The sequence below is a fragment of the Vitis riparia genome, chromosome 9, assembly GCF_004353265.1.
Source record: "Vitis riparia cultivar Riparia Gloire de Montpellier isolate 1030 chromosome 9, EGFV_Vit.rip_1.0, whole genome shotgun sequence".
NCBI classification, from domain to species: domain Eukaryota; kingdom Viridiplantae; phylum Streptophyta; class Magnoliopsida; order Vitales; family Vitaceae; genus Vitis; species Vitis riparia.
Genome location: NC_048439.1, coordinates 4,279,986 through 4,306,691, shown reverse-complemented (window position 1 = coordinate 4,306,691; position 26,706 = coordinate 4,279,986). Strand labels below are relative to the sequence as shown.

At 35.1% G+C, this 26,706-nt stretch overlaps 3 protein-coding genes across 7 annotated transcripts; all 3 read right to left on the bottom strand.

Moving 5' to 3' along the window:
• Positions 1–9,472: 9,472 nt before the first annotated feature.
• Positions 9,473–18,664, bottom strand: LOC117921967 (probable plastidic glucose transporter 3). 4 transcript variants are annotated; one of them, XM_034839913.1, is made up of 14 exons: positions 18,329–18,664; positions 17,678–17,811; positions 17,014–17,125; positions 16,835–16,902; positions 16,612–16,744; positions 15,578–15,677; positions 15,369–15,481; positions 15,156–15,249; positions 12,367–12,520; positions 12,150–12,293; positions 11,982–12,055; positions 11,241–11,329; positions 10,555–10,669; positions 9,473–9,842 (listed from the first exon to the last, which is right to left on the bottom strand). In XM_034839913.1, exons 2-14 carry the CDS (start codon positions 17,748–17,750, stop codon positions 9,660–9,662), a joined length of 1,452 nt encoding a protein of 483 aa, XP_034695804.1. In that variant the 5' UTR covers positions 17,751–17,811; positions 18,329–18,664; the 3' UTR covers positions 9,473–9,659. The 4 variants fall into 4 exon arrangements, with proteins under 4 accessions (XP_034695804.1, XP_034695803.1, XP_034695806.1 ...); XM_034839912.1 differs by having other exon boundaries at positions 17,678–17,796; XM_034839915.1 differs by having other exon boundaries at positions 17,678–17,759.
• A 470-nt stretch (positions 18,665–19,134) lies between these two features.
• On the bottom strand, positions 19,135–21,895 carry LOC117922463 (pentatricopeptide repeat-containing protein At2g01510, mitochondrial-like). The gene has a single exon (XM_034840594.1). It carries the CDS (start codon positions 21,893–21,895, stop codon positions 19,946–19,948), a length of 1,950 nt encoding a protein of 649 aa, XP_034696485.1. The 3' UTR covers positions 19,135–19,945.
• Positions 21,896–23,326: 1,431 nt separating this feature from the next.
• Positions 23,327–26,501, bottom strand: LOC117921595 (protein CURVATURE THYLAKOID 1C, chloroplastic). Of its 2 annotated transcripts, XM_034839526.1 has the most exons (7): positions 26,372–26,501; positions 26,112–26,220; positions 25,201–25,295; positions 24,770–24,856; positions 24,203–24,265; positions 23,984–24,021; positions 23,327–23,599 (listed from the first exon to the last, which is right to left on the bottom strand). In XM_034839526.1, exons 2-7 carry the CDS (start codon positions 26,212–26,214, stop codon positions 23,545–23,547), a joined length of 441 nt encoding a protein of 146 aa, XP_034695417.1. In that variant the 5' UTR covers positions 26,215–26,220; positions 26,372–26,501; the 3' UTR covers positions 23,327–23,544. The 2 variants fall into 2 exon arrangements, with proteins under 2 accessions (XP_034695417.1, XP_034695418.1); XM_034839527.1 differs by lacking the exon at positions 26,372–26,501 and having other exon boundaries at positions 26,112–26,320.
• Positions 26,502–26,706: the final 205 nt, after the last annotated feature.

Here is a 26,706-nt window from a genome sequence, read left to right as displayed (position 1 = left end):
GGCACGTCTCTTAAGATATCACACAAACAAGGGTTGAAATTCAGCCAAAAAGAGGTGATAAGAGAAGGGGAGATGGGATTCAGAGAAGGTCAAAAGTGTATGTATGAGCCTGGAGAGGGAAAGAAGTTCAAATTTAATGAACTTCCATGCTTTTATGAACAATTAAGTACTTATGGATTCCATGCTTTCATGAGCCATGAAGGAATAAGAGGAGTTTCCCTCCATCCAAGATCAAGGTATAGTTCTTCGTTAATAATAGAGGTTTTTATTTATTTATTTATTCCAAGAACTGCACTGCAAGATAAGGAGCAGTATGAAGAGTTTAGCATCAATGCTTAAGCTTTCACCCATCCTTAAGCTCAAGCCCTTTGCGTCTTCTTTGCTGTTTGATAGGTCTGCAGCTCCTTATCAAAAGCCTACCTTTGAGATCATCATTAATCATGGGCCAGTAGTTGATTAAGAAAGAAAAATAGCATACATAAATTAATAAGCCTTTTGCTTTTTCTCACTCTCAGCTTTAACTTCATCTCTTTGCCTTTATTTTTCTGACTCTTCTTTCCAGTTAAGCACAATGATGCTCCAAAACCATGCTTTATTTCAACTCTGGATTATGAAGTTAATGTCATCCATCCAATTTCCTCGTCTTTCCTGATAGAAGTGCTGCTCCCTGTACACTCCAAGAATCCATTTGGTTCCATCAGTTTGCAATCATCTTATTCTTTATGATCCAACCAATTTCTTTTCTACACTTGGGGTCCATTTCAAGATTAAAAAATTGATGGGTTTCTATTCTTCATAATTCCTGGTGACATGACAAAACTAGAAGTAAAACTGGAACAGGTGATAATGTTTGAGAGTAGATGAATTTTGCTTAGAACTGAAAGTTTATTTGGGAAAGATTCTTTTTTCTTTCTTCTGCCTGGAAGCTATGATCATTGTCAAGAAGAAACAAAAATTCTTCAAAGAAAAACATTGCTTTGGTAATAGGAGTCATGTCTAGTAATTACCTCCAAAGTCAGTCCACTTCCTCTGCTCCCCCTACTTACCTTAAAACAATGTGATTTCATTTTCACCCTTTCCTCCTTGAATTTTAGGTCTCTCTTTGATGTAAAACAGTTATGTTTTTGCTTCTCTGTTTCTTCCCTGCAGTTGTAGATGTATTTATTTGTGAAAACTATGCTGTTTTCGACTCTGAGCTTCTTGCCATCCTTTTCCAAATGAGATTGATTCTGTTGCTTCCTCCCTTCTTTTTGGTTTCTCTGTTGATTGACTTTCTTTTGTTGAATGACATCTTCCAATCCTACTCCCAATGACCTTGATTTGGCTTCACCATTTGCTGGTGCAGCATCAATATAGAAACTGGAAGGCTGAACATCATTCTTTGAACAAACAGATGTCAGAAAACATTGTTATTTTTACGGGTACTTGAAGAAGGCAATAAACCAGCTTTGTTTAATCTTCATGTAAAGAAATTTGGCTTCCGTGCTAAGAACTTTGGTCAAAATTCTAACATGGGTGCAGTTGTAGAGTGAAATAATGATTGGCCTTCAGAAGCAACAGGCTCTAATGGTTTCTCTTGACTCAAGTGCGTGTCATTTTAGATCCTTCTGCTTGTTTGGATTTTCTTTTCAGTTTACCCTTGTTTTACTTGATCAGAAATGGAGGAGAAGGGAGCTTTGAGCTTCACCCACCATGTAGATTAATCCTTCTGGTCAATATTTGCTTCTCTGGATAAAAGCTCTACTTAGAAATAGCCAAATAAGGCATCAACAAACACCATAACATACCCAAACATTAGGAAAAAAACAATAGAACAACAAAACCTCGCTTGCAGACAGATGGAAACCCCCTCTAAGCCCTCTTCTCTCACACCCTATGGTCTCACCACATCTGATAGAGATGGATATAAGAAGAAGGAATTAGATTCTGATTCCCCTTCTATAGGCTTCAATGGCAGTTGCAGTCAAGGCAGGGGGAGATGGAGATACAACTGGGTAGGGAAATCTGGACTCCTTTTACTGTAATTAGTAATGAAACATGGTTTGATCCAATAGCCATGTAGCATCAAGATATGTAGAATATTTTAAGTATTCTTGCATGCATGAATGTTAAAAAATAGTCCACATCAAAGAACAAACAAGTTATCAACCCAATTGATATTATAACTTACAAAAGACATCAAAATTTTCTTAAAATTAAAACAAGCTAGAAGTTGAACATGGAGAAACTTGGTGGGCTTTGGATTTCTACCATTCCAAAAATTGCCACTTCTAATGCTCCTGTCATAAAAACCACCAATTCAAAGTAAGGACTGGTGAAAAGAAAGAAATTTTCTGGGAAAAGCAGGAAATTTGATTCTACATGAAACTTAAAAATGAAGAAGGAAGAAAAAGAAAGAGGTAAGGAAAATACCTGAGATGGAAAGTAAAGGCCGAGGATGCTGAGAGAAGATTGGAGAAGGAGATAAGTGGGGTTGAAGAGAAGCACCACGACTCCTCCACACCCCAGCTTTCTTTGATTCCTAGGACCCCAGATTCATTGCTTAACTTCTTCCATTGATTCACAGTTTTGAATAAAAATTAACTGAAGATTTGGGGCATAAACATGACATATTAAGACTGCGCTTCTTTTTGAAGTGTTTTCAGTGGAGGAAAATATTTTTAGTAAAAGTATTTTCTCTTATTTTATAACGTATGATTAACATTTAATCAAAGTAAATATATCTAATTTATTATTAATAAAAATTAAGACCGATATTCTAAGGTATATATTGTATTTGGAAATTAGAAGTATATTAAGAGCCTAGTTTTATTTCTAGTGGAAGTGTTTTTGATAATATGTGGCATATACATAAAAAAGCATTTAATAATAATAAATTACTAAAAAGAACATTTATTTTTTAAAAAAAATTATAATAAACCAATAAATTTTATTACAAAAAAAAATATAAACATTTATATTGTTAAAAAAATTAAAAATTATTTTTTATGAAAGTGAAGTGAAAAAGGAAGAGGACAGTGAAAAGGAAGCGGATAGTGAAAGAAAAACGGAGGATAGTAGGAAATGGTATTTTAAGAATATATGAAAAATTTTGAAGTGTTTTTTTTTTAAATAAACACTTCCTAAGTGCTTCTCTAAAAAACACTTTAAGTGTTTTTTTAAAATTTCAAAATATTACCAAATACATATTTTTTTACTTTTAAAAAGTACTACCAAATGAACTCTAAACCTCATAAGTGGGAAATACTGCATTCATTTTTTCAATCAACTTATAAGAAGTTGTTTATTAAATTAAACTTATGTCAATGAATATTCTCACGTTTTAATAATAAGCAAGTAAAAGTTGAAAAAAAAATTTAAAAAATGGTTAACATGCTTGATACTTTATGTAATTTTTAAAATAATATAAATTATTTGAAGCAAAAATAATGTAAAAAACATTTTTATTGACATATTTTATTACTTATTAGACTATATAATTTAGGATAATTGTAATTCAAATAATATTCATACATTCATTGATACAACTTGAAGCTAAGGGCAAGGGAAACAAAGATAACATTTACCCAAATATTCATTACTTAAAAGAAAGGATTAGGTTTTTGGGAGGCAATGAGGAAACCATTCTCCACCTTGGAGAAACAAATTTCTTGAAAAATAAGTGAAACCACATTTACATTGATTCCAAGTATCAAGTAAATACTTAGAATGTTATAAAATTGTGTATGTGAACAAATTTTTGGAAGGGGTATTTGTAGAGTCGTAAAATTTACTCGCTAATTTATTATCGAGTGCAATTCATGTATTTAATAAGATAAGAAAATATGCTAAATGGGGCATACCAAAAATATTAGTAATCTCATCAAAGAAAGATAAATTAACTAATTTGTATAATTGTAAAAATATAATTATTAATTAATTAATTAATTGTGGATTATTTTCACACAATAATAATAATAATATCTCTTAAAAATTAAGAGATAATACGGAAGAGGATTTCTCAACCCGTGCTTTTACAAGACACTTGTAAACTTTCAAACTTTCACATTTGACAAGAATAACTAAGAGTCTCGAAGATTCAAAAAGAGTCGATGTGGATAATTTATAAAGTTATTCAAACATTGGAATACTTTAAAACAAGTTTAATTAGGCTTTGAGGATTCAATAACTTGCATAAGTATCAAGGATTTAAGAACTTCTTCAAGCTTTCAAAATAAATTCGAAGTATTTTCAAACCTTAAGTATCAAGGATTTAAAAAGCTCTTCAAACTTTCAAAAATTTAAGAATAAGTTCAAAGCATTTTCAATCCGAGATTAAGCATTTACATTTTTTATCAATGTTATTCAAGTCTAATTAGGGTCTCAACCCAAACCCAAATCTAAGGATAGTATAGGGATTGTACTCTCTATTTTACAAATAAATAGATATTAATTTGTTGCTTGTGGAATCATGAACTAAAAGAAAAGTGTATTTGATAATGATTTTATAAAATATTTCTAATTTTTTTAACACTTGAATGATAAATTTTTTCAAGTATTAAAGATGTTGGAAACGCTTTCTAAAATCACTATCAAATGGACTTGAAAATCCTTAATTCATTTATACACCCGCAACAATTATAGCACCCGTCTCTGGTTTTTTCTTTTTCTTTTTCTATTTCTTCAGTTGTTAGATTAGAACTCCGGAAATTTTTGTTTCTTTCCAACACATGGAGGAATGAAAATTACATGGATATCAAGAAGGCTAGAAACCCTCTTTCTCTGGAAAGAAGATTGCCATTGGTAAGGTCAGTTTTGTTTAGTTCGTTCAAAGAATTTTAGTTTAGATGAAGCATTATGTCTTTTTGTCATGCAACATATATTTAGCAGAAGAGAAGAACTCCAATCAGAAGAGCAAAAGTTGAAGAAAAATCTAAAATAAAATGCAAATAATTGAATTAACATATTTGCATTTTGAAATTTTCTCTTCAAATCTTTGCACGTTTGGGAGTCTTTCCAATTCCCCTCATGAATTCCACTGACCCATACCAAGACCAATCTTCTTTGCCAAAAAATGGAGAACTTCCTAGCGGTTCTTTTCCATTCCTAACTTCCGACTTCTCCACATGTTGGAAAGAAACAAAAATCTCCCATACCAAACAAGAAAGAAACAAGGATTGATGATACTGGACCTGGTGGCTGTGTGCATGAGTGCATCAAGCAACATGACTTTTTACAACGCAAATTTTAATGAAAAATACCGTTAAAAAAGGTGGAATACATTACCACCGTTTGCATTACGAGAATGGAGGATAACGGAGGCCTACTGGGCTGCCTGCTGCTGAGGCCCAAACATAAAAACTCACCTAGAGAAACAGAGGAAGTGAAGGATATGAATATAGAAGGTGAGAGAGAGGAACTGAAGGTGAGAACAAATTGATTTTTTTACCTGGGGAAGAAGTATGAAATGCTTGTGATGGAAGATATGGAATCCAGCCACATTCTAGATTTATGGTTGAGAGTGCAAAAATCGATACAACCACTCTCTTTTGCTTTGTTTGTTTGCAATATATGGAGGAATATTTCATTTACGTAAAGTAAATTTGTAAAGTAAATTTCTTTGAAGAAGCAATTTGGGAATGGGAATATTCACAACATTAGACACAACAAGCCACTCTAGCTTACCCATGTGATGGGATGGGGCACCGACCAAGCGCCCGGGTTGTTAGGACCGTATCACCTAACTTGCCTCGGAAGGATGAGCCCACGACGACTTTTGGGTTTAGTCTAGTGAGTGGTATCCGGTGCGATATCTTGTCTGAACGACTTTAGCATTGAGGGCCGTCGAGCTATCAATTTTTCTGAAAGGTCTAAAAGCATATTGGCCTACCAATTTTTATATCTTTTTAATAATTGTGTTTCTCGATTATACGCATGCTAAGCAAGAGAGTCTAGTTTTTCTGCATGAGCAAAGTATTTGTGGATGCATAAACCTGCTGCTCTAAATACGAGAAGATTGTGGTATTGCTCCGGACAACCACCAAGAAGGTTTGGCCTTATTTCCAGCCCAATACCTTGAATGTGCTGACCGACCAGCCCCTCTGGGGAATTTTGCGCAAACCCAACCTATCTGGTAGATTAGCGAAGTGGGCTATTGAATGGAATGAATTTAGGACTGTATACAAACCTTACTTCGTAAACATGAAGAAATGGAAGACCCTCTTCCATTGACTAGTCAGCCATGTATAAGGGGTCTAGCGCCAAAGTTGTTGTGCCAGTGAAAGCTTTGATGCCAACAATGTTAGTTGAAGAACACAAAAAATAAAACAATCATATATATGGTACACGAGGTTTTAACGTGGTTCGACCAACCATGCCTACGTCCAAGGATGAGAGAGAATGATTCCACTATACAAAAGAGAATATTACAGAGGACAGAACCAAATACAATTATTGAGTTCCCGAAACATCCCATGTTTCCCCACTCTTTGTATCCATACCTTACTACGAGCCCTCTTACTCCACCGGATACCTCCCGTTCTTCTTCACATCTTTATCCACCTCGTATAGTCTCTACATACCCATCTCCATCTCATAACTTTTTCCCCACATGATCTAGAATATTTATAAAGATATTTCCAACAACCTTCCTTATTCTATAAGGAAGTCTAATATTACAATAATATATCAACCTAGAAATATTCTATATAATATTCTTTACAAAAAAGGTAATCTATACTAATTAGGAATTTGGAACACTTCCTAACAAGAGTCGTGTTACATTTGCCCGACAGGGGGTTAAGGCTTGTCACCTCCAATAACAAAGTCCAGTATGAGGCACTGATAGTCAGACTCTGCCTGGTCTAGGATTTCGTCTTCTTCTGGCTAGTAGGACCAATTCCCAGCTTGTGTTAAACCAGGTCGCTACAGAATATGAGGCAAGGAATGAGTGAAAACTCGACAAGTTTGAGCATTGGGAAATTGAATTAGTGTCATGAGAAGAAAACAGACTAGGCAGATGCCCACACCAGTTTAGAAGCATCTATACATAACCGAGAAGCCTAAACAATTCCTGTTCAATACCTTGAATAGCCCATTATGGAGTTGGATAGCATATATGTGGCCAATGTTGAGGCATAAGAGGTCATTTGGCTGGATCCTATTTGGGATTACCTGATGCTTGGTGTAACTCCAACTGATAAGAAGTTGGTGCATAAGCTCCAAGCACAGGCGACCTGGTTCTCTGTTATTAATAGGTATATACCGGAGATTTTACAAGGAACCTTACCTCAAATTCTTATGATCGAGTGAAGTGGAATAGTACATCTTAGCCAAGATACATGAGGTTAGCCATCTCCAAAAAATGAACCTTGCAAGGACTGCAATAGTCTAAAATCTCAGTACACCAACTGTGGTTCCACACACCACACCCGTCATGGGGCTACATTCTCTCCCCATCATCATCCTTGGCTCCACAACTGCAATCAACCATCCATTTATCAAGTCCTCTCTCCATTCTAAACCTACTTAGGCCGTTCTTCCCATGGAATATTCCTCTTACTTCAACTATTCCGATTGAACCTAACAAGAGCTTGAGCCAGGTGGACTCATCTACCCCAGCATGGCCAACGAGCTCTTTAGCTTTGAATCTTTTGAACATCAAATATACATCCTAAAAATCCCTTGAGGTTCCAAGCTTGAGGTAAAAAATGGTGGCATTTAGAGATAAACAATTAGTTCTAGTGGTGATTTTGTGTCACCCTCTTCAGATAGGTCGATGAGTTCCACTAGGCATGAGAGATGAACTCCAAATGGATTTGTGATTGACAACTCCTTCTTAGGCTTGTAGTCTTTCACAAACTGGTTGAAGTCCAGGGGCTTTGCATTTAAGGTGATTGCAAGGTCCCTCTTTGCTTGAGGCCCATAGCTAAGCATCGTCTGTAGAGATGTTGCTCTAATCAGCAACATTAGAAAGTAAAATTAGTGCAAGCAGCAATTCCATTTGAGGGAATGCTTCCCAGATCAAGTCTCTAACAAAGTAAACCACAAAAAGAGATGAATGATGATCTTCCGGGGTTCAACAAACTAAAGCTTACGAGGCACAACCCCAGGAATTCCAAAATTATAACTGACTAATGCTAGTATCAATTGAAACCCAATAAACTATTGCAAGCACTAGCCTCATGCTTATTCAAGACAACACTCTGATAGTTGGCATTGCTAATCATCTATACTGTGCCTCATTAGGGAGGAAAAAAAACCACATACTATCGTGACTTAGGATGGCTATTAACTGGGTTAGACTAAAGGTAGTCTTTAAAGTGTACAGACTTTGTAGTTTTATTCAAGAAGAAAACTAAACCAAAAATTGATGAAGATAAAAAGTGAAGTTGCCATCCTGTGCACAACAGCAACTGAATCAGGATTGCATGAGGACCTGAACAACCACACCATCAGACATCAGTTTCCCTCCAGGTTTCTTGAGGCAGTAATCCAAAAGCTCTGGAGGAGCCACCTTGCAAACTGCACCCCATAAAACACACCAACTGACCCAATTTGATTTGGTAACTGCTCTTAGCACTCTAAACATGGCTTCTTCCACACGTTCAATATCATTTCTCACTAGTCCATGCACACAAGATCCCTGGTGTGCAAGACTGATGCTTCCTGCAGGTGACATGATTCACCATTGGGGAAGATTTGTGGGCCTCATGGATCAAACTCATCAAAAAACAAAAGAGATCTCTTGCATTCACAAGTTCACATTCTGATAAGGACTGGTAGTATAAAATTAGGTCATGCAGGTGAGTACATGTTTTTTTTTTTTCAATACATCCATCAGACTGATTTTTCTGTTCATGTGTGGAAAAACATAATTTCCAGGGTTTAACTCATATCTATCGTAAGTTAAAATTATCTGGGGCTAATGGAACTCATCATGTTAATGTTAAGCATCATGGAAAACAAGGCATAAAGGGATATTATGATAAAGAAGACATACATCAACTGTCACTTGAATTCAGAAAAAGAAACTTTATTTCCCAAAAGACCTTCATTCCAAGAGAAGCATAAATCACATTATCTTTTTGCATTCCACCGAAGAACAAATGAAGACAACCTTCACCAAAGCAGCAGGACATTACTAGAATCTAGTTAAATTTTGTGTTTGAAAACCGGGAAATGAAGTATGGTCCAGTCTATGATATTACATTAGTCACCTTCCCAACAAGAATCATTCATAATTCTGAGAGTTTCTTTATAGTACAACAAGGTAGCTACTCAATATATTTTGTAACTATCCAAGATCTCGGCAATTGACTCCTAACTGGGTTGTATAAGTCTTCCAACCAGATGTTACAGGTACACAAGTCAGCCGAACTTTCAATTGAAAAAACTAAGAACCTAAAGTAAAAAAAAAAAAAACCTTTATGGAGGCAAAAATGGTCACAAAGAAGCAACATTCGTGAGAAGCAAAAGTCAAAGACTCTAAAAGTATATAAGATTGAACCACTTTCATTAATAAACAAGAAGAAAGCTGTGATGCAAGTACAATCAAGAATCTTAACCTGGCTCCAAGAATTATACAAAGTTGATCCCAAAACTTCACCAATCATTTTGCTTAGCTGAATTTCAACAATTATAATGCCAAATAATACAGTGAATAACAAGAAAATACCTCTCTACTCAGGTGCAAGAAGAGCAACCTCAATTTCTTGGAGTGATTTGCCTTTGGTTTCCACCACATTCTTCTTCACAAAAGCCACGGCTATCAAGCAAAATGTAGCAAAGATTGTATACAAGATCTGGGGCCCAATTTGCTCCAGCAAGCGTAGAAAAAGTAGACCAACAAAGAAATTTATCACCTGTTCAAAATGCTTAACTTTATAAGAATATGACATCAAGAGTTCATAAAGTCTAAAAATGAAAAGTAAATAGGAAAATAAAAAGATCCCACCAGACAAAGGCCAAAACCAAAACCCTCAGTATATGTTACAGACTAGGAGCAATGCCAAAAAATTGATTTGAAGGGGACCTCAAAATTGCATTTACTTCATAATTTGCAAGAATCAATAAATAATAGAAACCAATGAAAAACCCTTGAGTATCTTAAATTAAGTGCAACTGTCACAAATTAATTGACTTAAAAAGAAATTTTCAATTTACCAATTTAAAGTACAAATTAAGAGTATCAAATTACAAGTCATAGCTTCTCCTTTGAGGAGGTCAGTCTTAAATTTAATGCTCAAAACCCTATGCCTATAATTAGTCTATTAGCCATGGCCCAGCTGTACTATCTTCAAACCCATATTTTATAGTTTCCAAAGAGAAACAATAAGCAATGTTGAAGTAACATTCAAGTAGTTCAAAATGCAGATCATGTCTTATAAAGGAAAAAAAAAAAAGAAAAAATGGCATAAATTTGTAAAACTTAGTTCTTAAAATGGAAAAAGGAATAGAAGAACATAGGGTTGTAAAACTCAGTTTTTGCATTATATGTCTAGATTTGAGGTCCCAGAGATGGCAAGAGAGAAAAAAAAGGAAATATAACAATAACACAGAGAACAGTGGAAGTACCCAATGCACAGCCAAGCATACTGCCATTGCCTTTGCCCTAATTCGGCTGGGGAATATTTCCGCAAGGAGGAGACCTGGGACTGGACCAGCACCCAGAGAAAATGTCAAGACACACCTGCATAAACAACTTTTCAATTAGGGAAGGATACAATGTTATTGACATAGCAAAAGTTTTAAAGTTGTTTGTTTCCCCTCAGTTCTCTTTCCAAGTTATATAAAGATGGTTTAGGCCGTAATGGATACCATGGCCACCTGGGTTTGACTACTCATCACAATTTTCCAACAATTTACAACAACTTACAATACATATATATACATCATAAATTTCATTTCTTCACTGATCAAGTTCTGGAATATTTTACTCACACAGATTCCAATCTGTACCCTGAAATTTAAATCCAAGATGGGTCGAAGCTGCTTCTATAACTAAATATTTGGATCAAGCTATCATGAGTTTAGAATATCACTTCATTTTTATTTTTTTTCTCAAAAGAAGAATATGGTAACTGGCCCATAAACTCATAATTATCCTGCTGCATATAAATAAAAACACAAACAAGCCTGCCAATAATGTGACTGTAATTTGCATATAATATTGAGATGAAGATGGAATTTTGATCCTTGTTCTTTATATAATATTCTTATGGTTTTCTTCAAGATCTCGTTGATGAGTATTGACAACTCACAGCAGCATGCCACCGACAGATAGATACAATGCTCCAGATTCTGATGCAAAAGAACTCGCTGCAGTGACTTGAAGGCCCATTGAGGCTGCCTGAACCAATCAAATGTGTAATGCTTAGTTGGATGAAGCTTGACAGTTTTTCTGTCACATAATGCTGAATTAGAAGCTTGAACAAAATGAACAGCATATAAGTTAATGGATACCACAGCCTTCACAACTGCAGAAACTGACACAACTGATCATCTGATGAATTTCACACAAAGTCTGAAATTCAGAAGTTTGGTCAGATGATCTCCAAAATGACCATTTTTTTCAATTTTTGAAGTTTGCAATTAAGATGGGAAAAACCCAAAAATTCAAATATTAGAAAGTTGCATTCTTCATTGCTCTAGAATTAATAGGACCAAGAATTGTGAAAGAAGAAGTAATCCAGATAATTTTGCTACTCAATATTTCCCCTCTCAAGTGAATATAACTTTCTAATGTGACTAGGTTTCTGTTCAGCCATCAGAAAAGCATGGTCAGATATCCAGAGATAATATTATCATTCAGTGAGGCAAATTATGCTGCATAAAATTCCCCAAGTTGGACGATCAAATATTGTGCAATTATGTCACTTGTATGTCTGGAGGGGAATCCCATGAGGCTTTAAGATACCATTTTTCCTGTTCATAATACACTGCCATGGTGCAACCAGTTGTCGATTAACTAGAAATGGAAGTTGGCCAAAGTTTTAACTTACCATGCCTGAGAAACTCACTAGAAGAAGCACTCTCCTTCCCAGTTTGTCCATCAAAATCATTGCAATGATTGACCCTAAAGAAGTTTAAAGGGTACAGTAAAGAAATGGCTAATCATAATTTTGGAATGCAAAACTGAGATATTTGCAACTGAAGTCAGTGATCTTTACCTGATAAATTTGCAATTCCAACACACATATTTGCAAGGTCTGGAGGTACTCCAGCTCCTTTGAAGACAGTTGAAGAGAAATAGAACACAGCATTTATGCCAGAAAGCTGTTGTAAAGCAAATAGGCTTGATCCAATGAAAACCACTGTGAAATAAATTCAGATAAATCAACTCAAAATAAACATAATGGATAAAACACCAATAATTTAGCATATTACCTCTAAAGTAGTGTCCAAAGAATAAGTCTGACAGCTTTACAGCATCTACTTCTTCCCCTCTTTCCAACTTTAACAATTCTGCTATTGCAGATTTGACGTGTAATCCTCCTAAAAGCTTCTCAAATTCAGCTTCAGCTTCAGCTGCCCTTCCTTTCTGAACCAAGTCCAGAAACAAAGGTAACCATCTACTTTGGAAAAAATCATCAACTAATGGATTACCCCAAAAATGCAGTAAGACTGATGATACTAACATAACAGAAAAAAGTGAAGACATTCATGGTAATTTATCAGCACTCCATGAGGTTCAACTATGCAACAGTTGGACATAACTGAAACTTATTTGGGGCACTTCAGATGTGATCAGGATTGAGTTTCTAGTTTTTGATGTGAAAGGAAGACAATGGGCTCCAAACTCTAGAAAACCTAAAAGGCTGATTTATTCAATTTTTAGCTCAGCAGGATGTTTTAAAACGTGTTTCAATTATATAGATCTTCTTCTAGCTTATTGAGGTTTTGTTCTATAGGTGTACTTAACAATTTTCCTAATTCTGGGACTGGGTTAGTTTTATGGCTTTTTTGTAGAGTAGGCTTTTGTCGGGTATTGAATTTTGTTTCTTTACAATTAATTGAGTCATCCACGAGCAAATTACTGTTTTAATATATTTAGGGGTAAGATGACTTTCATTTCAAGTAACTTAGAAGAGATAGATTCAGATTTTAGAGTGTTCTTTTTCCTCTTGTTCTTGTTTAGTGGCATAAGTTTTGAAATGCGGAGCTCATAGATTTCAAGCCATTCTTTGCTCAGAATGGCAGAAAACTGATAAAAAATCAGATTTTTTCTGCCTTAGGTTGGAGAACATTTTACCCACCTTTGCCTTGTAACCATCAGATCTTCACCTTGCTGCATCAATTTTCTACAGATGTGAAACTGTTTCATGATCTTGTTAAATTGTATTTTTCCTCTATAAATATTTGAAGGATATTTTGTCCTTCTTGTAATTACTCACATGCAAAATATATATGAAACACATTGTTTCTTATCAGGAAAGAATGGAATAAAGCATTTGTTGGAGGATGGGAACAATTATCAAGGGACAAGATAAGTGTGAGTGTTTAGCTAGGTTGGCAATTTCGAACAAAATTTCTAAGTGTCCCCTAACTCGGCTTTCCAATTCTTTTTCGGACTACTTGACTTTGAAGACTAAGACTTTGCTAAGAGGCTGAAGTATGTAGTCAAGTGTGTGGTGATTGAATGTGAATCAGCCCGGTTTTTAATCTTTAAATGTGTTAGAAAGTTGGGAGAAATGGTTTTTGGTGCAAGACTTTTATTCCCTTGTTTCTGGATCGATCTAGGTACAGGGGTGGATCGATCTAACTAATTTTTTTTAGATCAAATCTCAGCCATTAGATTAAGGGTTTCTCTTTACTCTTTAAAAAAACAATCTTCTCTCATTTTTCTAGTGAGAGATTGCAGAAAACGTGAAGAGAGCAACCACTCCATGTGTTCTTCATTTTCTTATCTTGTTTTCCTAATTTGGGGTTTTTGATTGCAAAGAAAATCCACTTCTTTTAATGTTTTCCAAACAAGTTTTTAATGGATTTTCTTGAGCAATAAATGGATTGATTCATTCCTTCATTCATATCTCAATCTCTCATTCTATTTGGGTTTGTGCAAAAACGTATTTTTTTCTTGTGTGGATTCAAGAAGAGGCCGAGATTAAACTTGGTGCGGACTCCAAGTGTGCTCCAGAAGATGAAGGTGAGAAGTTGAAAGTGAAAGTACTAGTCAAGTGGTCCGAGAAGGATTGGTTCGCTTGAGCTAGGTAAAACCTTGTACTCGGTTTTTATTCTTCATGGTGGAGTTTTTCAATTGGTGGTAGGCCTATGGTTTTTTATCTCTTCGAAGGTTTTCCACGTTAAAATCCGGTGTTAATTGTCTCTTTCTCTTACTCTACAATTTGATTTAATTTTTGTTTTTGATATCATTGATTACTTGGGTATACATGTTGAATGGAAGAAATATGAGGTGATATAAGCGTGATAATCCATGGAATATCCTTAATAATTTTTTTGCTCGTTTTGGTTAATGATATCATGAAGTGAATTGATGTGAGTTGAAGAAATAATTGTTATTTTGATTTATTTTTTAGGATTGTTGAAGCATTTGCATATGGTTTGCATTCATAAATTGTTGAGAGGGTGTTGTTGCATACATTCTTGCTTGTGGATGTTATGCTTTGTTGAATAGTTGTTGGAAGAGAAATTTCTTGACATTGAGAAAGTCTAAGGTTAGGTAATCTTTGTTGGGATTTTTTTTTTAAATTGTTCCACAACACCTATTTACCCTCCCTCTAGGTGTAGTCCATTATTGAGATTTACCTTTTCAAGATAAGGTATACAAGGAACCAGGGAAAAAGGCTATGATATTCATTAAAAATGCATAAGCAAAAAAGACTGCATCATACTAACCCCAAAGCATCCAAGAAAAGTATGGCAGTCAAAAGAACTATTCAAGTATGGACGTTGATTTAGAGTTATTCACAAGCAGATTGGATGATTTCTTAATAAAAGACAGAAATAAGAAGATCTAAATCAAACTCGGGTTTACCAAGATTTGGTCAGATTAAGTTCATTCTTTAAATATTTGTTTGTGTAAAGAAAATACTAAATTTTTTCCGGACTACTTTATTTGGACCCATCACAACCTACTCATGAAGAAACAAATGTAAAATCCAACACCAGAAAAAACTTGTTTAAGACACTATCAAATTACAGTGAGAAAAGATGACCTTCAAAAGCCAATGAGGACTCTCTGCAGAGAACTCCATTAAAAAAGCAAGTATTGCAGCAGGAAATGCAGATACCCAAAAACAAACCCGCCACCTGAGCACATCATCAAGTTAAAAATCAAATGTTTCAATTTTGCATTCAAAAAGAAAACATGATTCAGAAAGAAGGGAACTAATCTAAGATGATCATTTAAGTTCCAAAATGTTTCTTACCAACCATCAATTTCCTTGGCAGGGATTCCAATCAATAGGGCACCAATAAGCCCAATACATGTTGCAATCTGAGTGAAGCTCCCATAAGTACCCCTTACAAACGTGGGTGAAACCTGCTCAGGAGGATAAAACACAATCAGACACCAATAATTGGAGTGAGCAATGTCAACTAATAGTGTAAAAGAAAAAAAAAAAATCAGTTCTCATACCTCTGCCACATAGAGAGAAACAACAGGTGGGCCAATACCCATTCCAGTCCCAACAAGAAACCTTCCAAGAAGCATACCCTCCAGACTTCTTGTTGTTGCACTGCAAGTACAGGTGTGGAGATCCTTTTAGTAAGCTCCACATAATTTCAGATAACAGTAAAAATGATAGGTGGACCATACTCTGCCTTGGGGTCATGATAGATGACAAGGACAATTCAGAGCAAGAAAGAAAAGATGTATTCCGGGCAAGGAAGATTCACCGGAAAGAATTTAAGACAAGGGAAGTGGAACTTCGAATATGTCACAATTTTTACTGTTTTTAAAGGATGGATCATGTGTACTTGATAGCATTGGTGATATATTTGATAATCTTTAGCACCCCTCCTTTCTTCAGCATACAGCATGGTGAAAAAAATACAAACTATAAGTTTTTCCTATTAAAAATTATAATCATAAGTTGTGCGACTTAGTTTCAAGTCATAGCAGGTAAAAATAACATGCAAGTTGTATGCCAGAAACTATGAATTTGGCACTAAAAACACTCAGTATCATATCTCTCTTGTCCTTTCTTCATTTGGTAGGTTTTCATCACAAACCAAACACATTCTTCCTCATCAATATAATTTTCAATAAAATAAAATGATCGGATAAGTAGCACATAAAACACCATCTATCTAACATAATAAGTAGGTCTAGTTAATTAAACAATGTAACTAGTCTTCGAACTGGAAGACCACCATGTCTGTTGCCTACCAGTTTCATAGTCACTCTTTTATATCATTTAAGCATTATAGGTTATGATAGCACAGTTTCAGACTAAGAAGACATGAAACATCAAGCAAAATAACCTACTTTGTTGCCAAATAAAAATCCAGTCAGTTCTCTAGAAAGAATTAAGTTGTATGTTCTTACCATGAAATAATATTAGCTGCCCTACCAATGAAATAAAATAAACACCACTAGAGAAAATTTAAAAGAACACACACACACAAAACTAAAAAAACAAAGGAGCCTGGGCTTAATATTTTAATAACCTCATTGAAGCCCCAATTATCATCGGTAAAGCACACAATTGGAATGCTCTGCGGCGCCCAATCCCATCTGCAATCCAACCACTGAATAGAGATCCAACAAAGGCACCCCCTAAACATGTACTCACCACTAGACCTTCATTAACAAAAAATAAGCTATTAGAATGGAAACGGAAATGCAGAAAAATAAATAAAAATATAAGATTAAGAACATCACATGAAGTACCTTCAGCCAGGGTACTCCCATTAAAGCCAAGGTCTAAAGAAATGATTTCTAGAGTCTCATTGACTACTCTGCATGAACATAAACAAGCCAAAAAAACAATTACATTAATTCTCTTTCTTGCTTTTTGAAAGCATAAAAAATAGAGGAAGGATTATGAGTTTCAAAGTTTGGGGACATACCCAAGGTGGTAGCCAAATAAGAATGAACAAACAGTTGCTACAAGTATATGTGGCAAGGAAAGGCTCCATGAAGGGTTTCCAGATTCTTTCCCAGCAACATTATGAAAACGGACTAGCATCCATAAAAAATAAAAATAAAAAATCAGGCCCAACCAATTTAGTGTCATTAATAGTAATATAAAATCATCATTTAAGAAGAGAAAATATTGCTTTCAAAACATCTGCTCTTGCAAAACCAAATCAGATAATGAATTCAAAGCACCTTAGGCTTTATCATTTTACCAATTCCCCTAGCAGTTTTGGAATTAAAGCACAATGATGCTCAGTTAATTGTGGAATAAAAGAAAAAAGCTACAAGCTTTATATAGCAATTCTCTTCTAATTAATATGTAGAAATTATGAAAAGGTAAATATTTTCTTCCCAACTTTTCTTTATTCTATTGCTTGCTGCTGATATTTCATTCTTGCATGACCAGTGTCACATCAGTAAGGAGCAATAATCAAGTTCTAGATCACAAATCTGCTTAAAACTTATTTCATTAAAACTTTGGATCCAAGGAAATTCCCTGATTTCTCACCACCGCAATAAATATTATTAGGAAAATAACATAAATTAAATTATAAATTTTAATTAGATTTAAATGATAGAGCTATTCTTTTCTACCTATACTTTCCTCTCTGTCCAAACCAGTGAGGTAGTCTTTGGATGCTGTGCGCTTATACTGCCGCTCCCGCATTTTCACCTACTTCAAAAATCAACATTCAGTAGCCAAACTTTCGCACCTGATCAACCAATAACTAATCCAACTGTCAGTTTTTTTTTTTCCAAATGCTAGTATACTCATCACTGTCTCAGAGCAATCAATCATATCTCTATCGCGGCATACAATTGCATGGAAAATCAAGATAGAGAAATCTGCATTCACGGTTACTGTGACTATAGATCTGATTCAATAAAACTTCACATCTCAACAGCATTTTACAACACACAGAATTGTAAACAGATCAAAAGTAGAATGTCAGTTCAAACATTAATTTCAAAATCCGTTAAACATAAATAACACCGTTAGTCTCCAAACAAGACAAACACACAAACATCGCCGATTTTACGGAAAAACACAAACAGGCCAAAACATGGCCGTTTTCGAGATCAATAAAACACACACATACCGTCTTCTTCAAAACGACAGCAGAGGATCAAAAGCTCAGAAGTTCAGAAAAGTTTTCAAGATCAGCAAAACAAAAACATGCAAAAACGATGCCGTTTCCAAAATGCAGAACTCTGCATTTATAGAGAGATCACGAGGTTCAATACCTTCTACGGAAGGAGGAAATGCAGGTGATCTGAAGAAGCTTTGGCGAGAGAAACAGCTTCGGGATATGGAGAGACCAGGGAAGCAAAGCAACAGAGCCAGGGGAAGAGCAGGGCTAAAATGCGCCTGGGGTGTTGACGTCACATGAGAGAACGAAGTCCCCGCGAGAGTTTCGAAAACCGTTGCTCCAATGCAGTCGAGTGGGAGGAGGAGAGAGAGAGAAAGGCCACGGTATGTGCTAACGTGCGCCTGTTTTAAGTTAGCACTCTCAGTTTCCCGCTGGAGCCTGGCGCGCATGGGACGAACCAGCTCTGCCTTAGCGACGTTGAACCATGGTAATTAAATTTTATAAAGCATATACTTCGTCATTATTCTTGAAAATAGAAAAAATAATTCTCTAATTTAGAAAATCCATGTAAGTTGTTTTTTAAAATTTATTATAAAAATATATTATTTTTTAGAATAAAATTTAAACGTTGGATTTAGTAAGGATGTTTTAAAATTTCTGCGTTATATTATAACTTCTCCAACGATACGTGACAAAAAAAAAAAATTACCTGGAATGTTGTTGAGAATAATATTTTATATAGAAAAACCTGTTTGATAATTAGAAAATCGTTTTTTGTTTTTTATTCTTATAAATAAAAACTAAAGTATTTTCAAATAATATAAATTTTTTGTTATTTTTTAATTATTATTTTAAAAAATAATTATATAAATACTTAAAATAGTTAAAAATAAAATACTGAATATAAAAATATTAAAAACAAATTAAAATCAATTTAGATAATAAATAAATTGCACTTCATCCGCCAAAAATAGTTTTTTGTTTCGACTTTTTGAACTTTTGGTGGACAGGATCTGGTGCAATGGTTCCACCGGAGACATTTGCGCTTTCAAATTTCAAACTAGATCTTAAGATCTTCTTCCACCATCTTTGCACATCAGGGGACGAGACTAGTTCCTTCCTCCATATTATATGGGCTTATTTCTTGAAGTTTCACTCTCTAACAATATTCTGTAGAAAAATCTCATATCATGGTGCGAGATCATGTCTCTTTCCCCTTCTTCATCCTTCTCTGCTCAAATTGTATGACATTTAGAGAGAGAATATCAGAACAAAAAACAAGAACTGCTCTTCTTCTTACCATGATGAATTCCATTAGGTAGAAATCTGGGGATAACTCTGATTCTTTCATTTCAAATGGGCTGTCATGTCTGCAGTTAATCAGTCTTTCATTTGTTGTATGAATCCGAAAACCCTCCTTTATTTAATGTCTCTGGAGACCGGAGGGGAGTGAAATGCTCCAAATTTTCCAGTTATGAGCTGCCCATATAGCCCATCCTTAAGATCAATGCTTTCTGAAGCAATAACAGAGACATGATCACAGTTTCTGGCATGCCTTTCTTGGTATGAAGCCCAGTGAATTATTCAAAAAAATTCTGTAGTATTCCAACGTAATTTAACTGTTAACATCTGTTGCTTTTCTCCCAGCCAAATTCTTTCTTGAATTTTCCTTCACAACATCTCCCCAAATTATGCTTCAGACTCTTGAGTTGCTTCTGTTGGAAACCAATTCTCAGACCCGAAATTTCCTTAAGGCTTTTCCTTGCTCAGTTCACCAATAATCACCACAAGAACATACACCATCCTTGAAATGGTGGTAGCGATTAACATCTCTTACGGTGATTTCCCTCTCGGTGATTTTTGATATGAACTTGATCGCAACATGGCAGTCCTCACAAATACGGAGGTTCTTGGTTATTAGAAGCCTGGTCCCAGGGGGCGTACTTATGAGTCCAAATGCGATCGCTAGTCTCTCGCTGTGACTGCAAACCATATTAGCCTTCTCATCGTCCTCGACATCATGGAAAACTGATCCAGTACTCGGGCTATAGCCAGCTTCTTTCATTAGTCCTCCCACCCTCTCTAACTCTGCGTATATCTCATCTGACAGAGGATGTGAAGTATCTCCAGAAAGAAATGCATGGACTTTGTTTTTCACTTCAACCCAGCTACAAGCAATGCTTTTCTTCAGTCTCCTATCAGTCATTAACTTTCTAAGCTTTGCAACTCCTTCCCACTTCCCTGCTTGAGCATAAATGTTCGATAAAATCACATAATTGCCAGCATCGTCAGGTTGAAGCTCAATTAGCCTCTCTAATGCTATTTCCCCCAACTCCACATTTGCATGGATTTTGCATGAGTTCAACAAAGCACCCCAAACACCAGAATCTGGCACCACTTTCATTTGCATTATAAGATTATAAGCCTCATCCAATCGACCAGAATGGCCAAGGAGATCAACCATGCATGTATAGTGCTGAACCGTTGGATCAATCTTATAATCTCTTATCATTGTTTCAAAAAACATCCAGCCTTCCTCCAGCAAACCTCCATGGCTGCAAGCTGATAAAACACCTACAAAAGTTATATGATCAGGCTTAGCTACTCTATTCATCTCCTCAAACAAGTCAAGTGCTTCAGTAGCATGGCCATGCATTGCATACCCAGTAATCATGGCATTCCAAGAAACAACTCTTTTCACTCCAAGTCTCTCAAACAAATTCCGTGCAACCCTTACTGAACCACACTTAGCATACATATCAACCAGTGCAGTTTTCACTTTGTCATGGGATTCAAACTCTTGCCTCCAACTCAACCCATGAAGCTCTCTCCCTTGAGGAAGTGCTGCATTATCAGCTGAGGCCGAGATTGCAGTGACAAGGGTAGCCTCGGTAGGTCTCAGACCCGTCAACATCATCTCACTGCAAAGAGAAAGACAGGCATCCGGGTGGCCATTTTGGGAATAAGCTGCAAGCATAGAGTTCCACAAAACAGCATCTCTTACCAAAATCTTATCAAAAACTTCACGAGCACTCCCCACACAGCCACACTTAGCATACATATCAATAAGCGCCGCACCCACAAACACATCCTTTTCCCATCCGGTCTGAACCACATGCTCATGAATTTCCCTCCCATGCTCAATTGCAGACAGAGCGGCACAAGCCTTGAGAACAAATGGGAAGGTAAAATTATCGGGCACAAGCCCATAATCAAACATTTGGTAGTACAGCTGGACGGCAGCCTCATAGGGTCCATTCCAAGCATACCCTCTAATTAACACATTCCAAAGGAAAATATTATGCTTGGGAATTCTATCGAACAGCAGGCGGGCACTTGATAAAGAATCACAAACACAATAAAGATTCACAAGTTTGGTGGCTATGACGGTATCAAAACCAAACCCAGTGAGGCAAACTTGGGCGTGGAGTTGTTTTCCAGGCTTGATCGCTTTTCGGGCGATACAAGATTGGAGGAGAGAGGCATAATTAGAGTATGTGGGTGTTAGACAAGTGGATTCCGCATGAGGGTTAGAACAAGAAGGAATGGCTTTAAGGTGCGTTTGATTGTTGTCGAATTGAGGAGCTGATGATGTGAATGAGGGATTTGGGGATTGGTATTGAAGAGAGAGTGAAGCAAAGAAGGTGGGTTTGAGGAGAGAGGAGAGCGCAGAGAAAGGAGGAGAGGGTCTTTTCAGCTTTCTTTTGAAGTGCAGAAGCATTTTGGTTTCTAGAGAAGAAGAAGAGGACTAGAGATAATTTTCAAGTAATGTATGATGATTTCACAACATACTGTATCAGGAATAATTTCTGAAATAAAATGAAATACTAATTTAAATTCACGTAGTTTATATATATATATATACAAAAATTATTAAATAATTTCAAAATACTAAATAAATATTGTTAATATATTAATACGATGTATTAATACCAATAGGGTATGAATAAATATTTTTAGAATTATTACTTTTATAATGAAATATAAGTATAACATAAATGCATTATACTTACAATATAAATACACTGTCATTACAATATATTATAATATAATTCAATTTATTTTTATTTAATTTTTTCACGTGCTATATTACCCAATGAATAATTGTGAGTTATTCCATTTAATAGGTATGTGTTAGTCAATTGAATATTTATATATTATTTAATTGATGAGTGCTCGTAAAAAATAATTATTTATTATATTATGATAACAAAGTTTTTAATTGTATGTTTTATATATAAAACGATATAATAATTTTAGAATATGGTTTTTATTTATAAGATATTAAATTATTTTTTTTTACAAGGTTCTTTAAAAAATCTCAAGTTTTTTTTTAAAAAAAAATAGCAAATTTTTAAACTGTTAATTATTTAAAATTGACAACAATTTTTTCAAGCTGAGAAATGTACCGTTAATTGCCTATCAACCGGTACTTATCATCATATATGGGTCCCACAACATTTATCAATCTGTACTTATCATCATGTATGGGCCCCACATGATTGACAATTTCAATTTATTTATAAATAATATAAAAAACATATTCAAAGGTAAAATTGTCCTCTAAAACAATGAGCCTTCATAGTTATTATTTTTTCTAACTCACCCTTTTGAGTAATTCTCCCTATAATTTATAAGAATAAGTATATCAATTTGATGATTTAAAATAAATTTTAAATTAATTTGATCAATCAACCTTAATACTTAAAGTAAAAATTAAACAATAATTTAAATCAACTTGACTCATTAATTAATAAGTTTTACTAAACACTTTCGAGTAAAAAAAAAAACTATTTTTGAACAAATAATTTGAAAAGAGGATCAAAATGTATATTCTAATTACCAAAATGACTGAGTTGAACCAAGATCTCAATGGCTGGGTTGATTGGGTTTGATGAAAATGAAGGCCTAATGCCTCAAAACCCTTCTCATAATTAAGGGAGCTCTGGTTATGGCCAATTCTAGAAAATTGGTTTACAATTTAGAACTTTCAACATTTCAAATATATTTTTCCTCTTTAAACAGATTGCCTGGTAATCAGATCATGCATCAAAGCATTAGCCATTGGTGTGTGACTGCATTACTACCAGCTCCCATTTATTAGTAGACCAGAGACAAATTCTAATTGCATCCCAACATTTCTCAGAATGTCGATTCTGGAAGAGTTGCATCATAGTTGAATCCATTCTTATAAAACCCAGATCATTCATTTTAGCATAGAACCCAAGTAGCATACTATCCCTGATGTAAATGATGATAAAACTTTCATTGGTAAAGCAATACAAAACCAGCCAACACTTGAGAAATTTGCTCCAGTATTCAGAAAATACACCCGCAGTTACATTTGGCTGCTCCATCTGGCCGCAGACTTCACTGGCCCAGTACTTCCGATACAGACTTGTTGATGATTTCGAACAGCTCTTCCCTGCAAACAAGACACAAAGTCCATGTACTAAGGCAAACTGCAGAAAAACCTAAACACATGCTGCTTTATATATGGTTTTCTATCATGCTGGCTGGGCAATTCATACTCAATTTGGGAACTCTTTTAAAAAACAGTTTTCTACTCTTGAAAACAGAAAACTATTTTTCAAACTAGAAAATACATTTGATTACTTTTGAAAACGTTACCAAACAGGTAAAATTTTCTATACTCCCTGAAATATGCTTCTTTTGATTTGAATTTTGTTAGCAGTATGTTTATTTTGTTTCAAATGAAAGGCTCAGAAGAAAAGCAGATTATTTCATCAAGTGGGGCTTTGATCTTGGAGAATATATTGATAGGTGAGAGCCACTTGAGTTTTCTTACCTGTTGGGCTTGAACAACAGATACCGATATATGAACCACTGAAACCCAGAAAATATTGAAGTTAGTATCACAATGGGAGAATGACATGTATAAGACATTAGGAACTCCTAATGCTTGGTTTGTATAACAAGATAATAAAAGAATCAGCAAGATTCCATATTTTCATTTTTCTTCTCTTCTAAAAGCTAATCATATCATATATGTAGTAATTATACTTACCCAGGAATACAATATCCCAATGAATTCAAATACACCTGGGATTAGAGGAAGATTGTCGATGGCCTGTTGACATAAAAGAAAATAAATCCATATGAATATCAACTTAAAATGGTGTCATCAACTACAACAGGCAAAACAGAAACCTAATGAAAGAGCAACTTAAAAGATAAGATCAAGTTGGCAGGAATGTGCGCAACATAACTAAAATTGGAAATTTCTTGCTACCAGCTATCCAAGTTTATGATTAGATTTCATTTATAAATTGATCGATCAAATGCTGGAGAAATCTCTGGGATTTCATCATTGAATCCCTGGGTATACCCAAAATTAGGAGAAATCTCTACTAAGATGAGACCTCATGTCCTGATGATCAGAAAACTAAAAGAAAATCACAAAATGTTACTTCTCACTCAGCACCAATTCATTCCATCTCCCTTTGTAAATCTGCTCATGAAATGATGTGGATAAGTTCATTTTCTTTTACTGAATCTTCTAACACATATCTCAGAATCACCCTATACCTAAGGAATTTGACAAATATTAGGAAGAAAGAATTAAGGCAATTACAGTAATCAGATTTGCTGATGCCCATACAGCTACTATAGCAGCAAACCCCAAACCAAACAGAGCAAACCGATCTTCAGGATCACCCCACTGTTTCAAACAAACTGAAGCAAAATCAGAAAGCTGGAGAAAACTTGTTTTACTCAAAGAATAAGGAATTTTAACATAATGTCAACAAAGAGGCAAAAATATAAACCAAATTAGGTGAACATAGTAGTCTTGGCCTCCAACTAGGTCAACCTATTATAACAAAGGCTGTAACCATGAAATTTAACGAAGTGCCACACAATCACAAACATTCGAATGTGTGCTAAATGTGGCCTTTGCCAACAATTGCTTCACTCTTTTGTTTTTATTTTTCTAAGATAATTATATAATAAAAAGGAATAAAACCCTGCGTCAGCATGTGTAAGAGATAATTGTGGAAAACTCACAACATTTTGAACCGATTTAACAATGCTCAGGGTTGTTGAAGATTCAGAACTTTCTCCTGTAGCCTTTGCAACAACAGATAAAGAACTCTGTCTCCCTGCAACAAGGAAATTAAAAAAAAAAAAAAAAAAAAAAAACCCCATAAACTGAAGAAGGTAAAGAAACTAAAGCAAGGAAATTTTCAACGAACCAGCTGACAGACCTCCAATCCTGACTTTTATGTTCATTCACAAATTAGCATACGGGTTTTAGTTGAGTACAATTTAAACTACCGCAAAACGAGTGCCCCTATAAAGTCATAAAACCTTTCTTCTTAAGCTTCCACAAATTAGTTCCAGTTCAATATTGACTGAAGTTAACTAAAAGTTGAAGTATAAAATCTTAATCAGAAGGTTTCCAGCAGAACGAGTTAAAATATTTAAAAAGACAAAGTCCACAAAATTCTCCTCCAAAACCCTGGTCCAACCACATTTCACTTCTCTTCAATACAGATACCTGTTTTAATAGCATTTATCTGTCTACTCATAAAAAAAAATTCACCAAATAGACAATTCTCTACTTTAAGCAGTTCAGTCACTCCTCGTTCTTGAACATATACTGCAATTAAAGCAGCATCTTAAGAACTTCCCAAAGTTCCAAGATCATTATGTTTTAACCTTACTACAAAAAATAAAGTGCATCAAATTAGCAGATGTGATAATTGACATGATCAGACTTCTGAAAAGTACATTACAGTTTAAATTAGTTTAACCAACATCAGTGATGCTCCATTTGGTTCGGAATCGGAAATACTATGTGAGCAAGCAAAGAAAGTAAAAGGAATTGAAAATTCTATCACAAAACAAGAAAAACCCACAGTTTTCTTTCATTTTCTCGGTCTGTTCTCAGCAACTAAACGGATGGTAAAACTCACCTCTATTGATAGAAACTGGGAATCTATTAAGAGCCCTCACAAGGGCCTCTCTTCTGTGGACCAACAATGGTGGTGGCAGGCTTGCAAGAACGGAATAAGCCATATGTACCTACTCAATAATCAAGAAATTTGATTAAAAAATCAAATTTTAAGAACTGGGTTTTGCAATTCAAGAATGTAGAAGAGAATCAGAAGATCACAATAACAAGAAAGAAGAAAACAAACTAAGTGGAAATGTTTGCTGAAGACTAGGGTTTTACCTTGTTTTTTTGTTGGAAGAGGAGTGGGAGCTGCGAACACCAGAAAAAATTTGAGGGGTGGCGCACTAATTGAAAAGGGCTTTGTGGTATGGAGCACTTCTCCAAGAAGCTGTGAGCCCCGCTGTGGTGGAAAACGACGACAATTGGATTACGGTGGATAATAATTTGATGTGGATACTGCTTTCTCTGGCTAAGTCCACAACAACACTGAAAATAATATTTTGCATTTTGTACCAACGTGCAAAATTGGCTTTTGACATCAAGGAATTACGGATGAGTTTCTTACCAAGTCGAATTAACAAAAAAAAAATAAAAATTGTCCAAACTCTTTTCAT

Bases quoted from the DNA above. Each gene is read 5' to 3' on its own strand.
- LOC117921595 (XM_034839526.1), bottom strand. From the start codon at position 26,214: ATGGCTTATTCCGTTCTTGCAAGCCTGCCACCACCATTGTTGGTCCAC. The intron at 25,296-26,111 runs GTGAGTTTTACC...TCCTTGTTGCAG, and splicing joins CCCAGTTTCTATCAATAGAG to GGAGACAGAGTTCTTTATCT. The intron at 24,857-25,200 runs GTGAGTTTTCCA...TGTTTGAAACAG, and splicing joins TTAAATCGGTTCAAAATGTT to TGGGGTGATCCTGAAGATCG.
- LOC117922463 (XM_034840594.1), bottom strand. From the start codon at position 21,895: ATGCTTCTGCACTTCAAAAGAAAGCTGAAAAGACCCTCTCCTCCTTTC.
- LOC117921967 (XM_034839913.1), bottom strand. From the start codon at position 17,750: ATGCGGGAGCGGCAGTATAAGCGCACAGCATCCAAAGACTACCTCACT. The intron at 12,294-12,366 runs GTAATATGCTAA...TTTATTTCACAG, and splicing joins CTTTGGACACTACTTTAGAG to TGGTTTTCATTGGATCAAGC. The intron at 11,330-11,981 runs GTAAGTTAAAAC...TGATTGGTTCAG, and splicing joins TAGTGAGTTTCTCAGGCATG to GCAGCCTCAATGGGCCTTCA.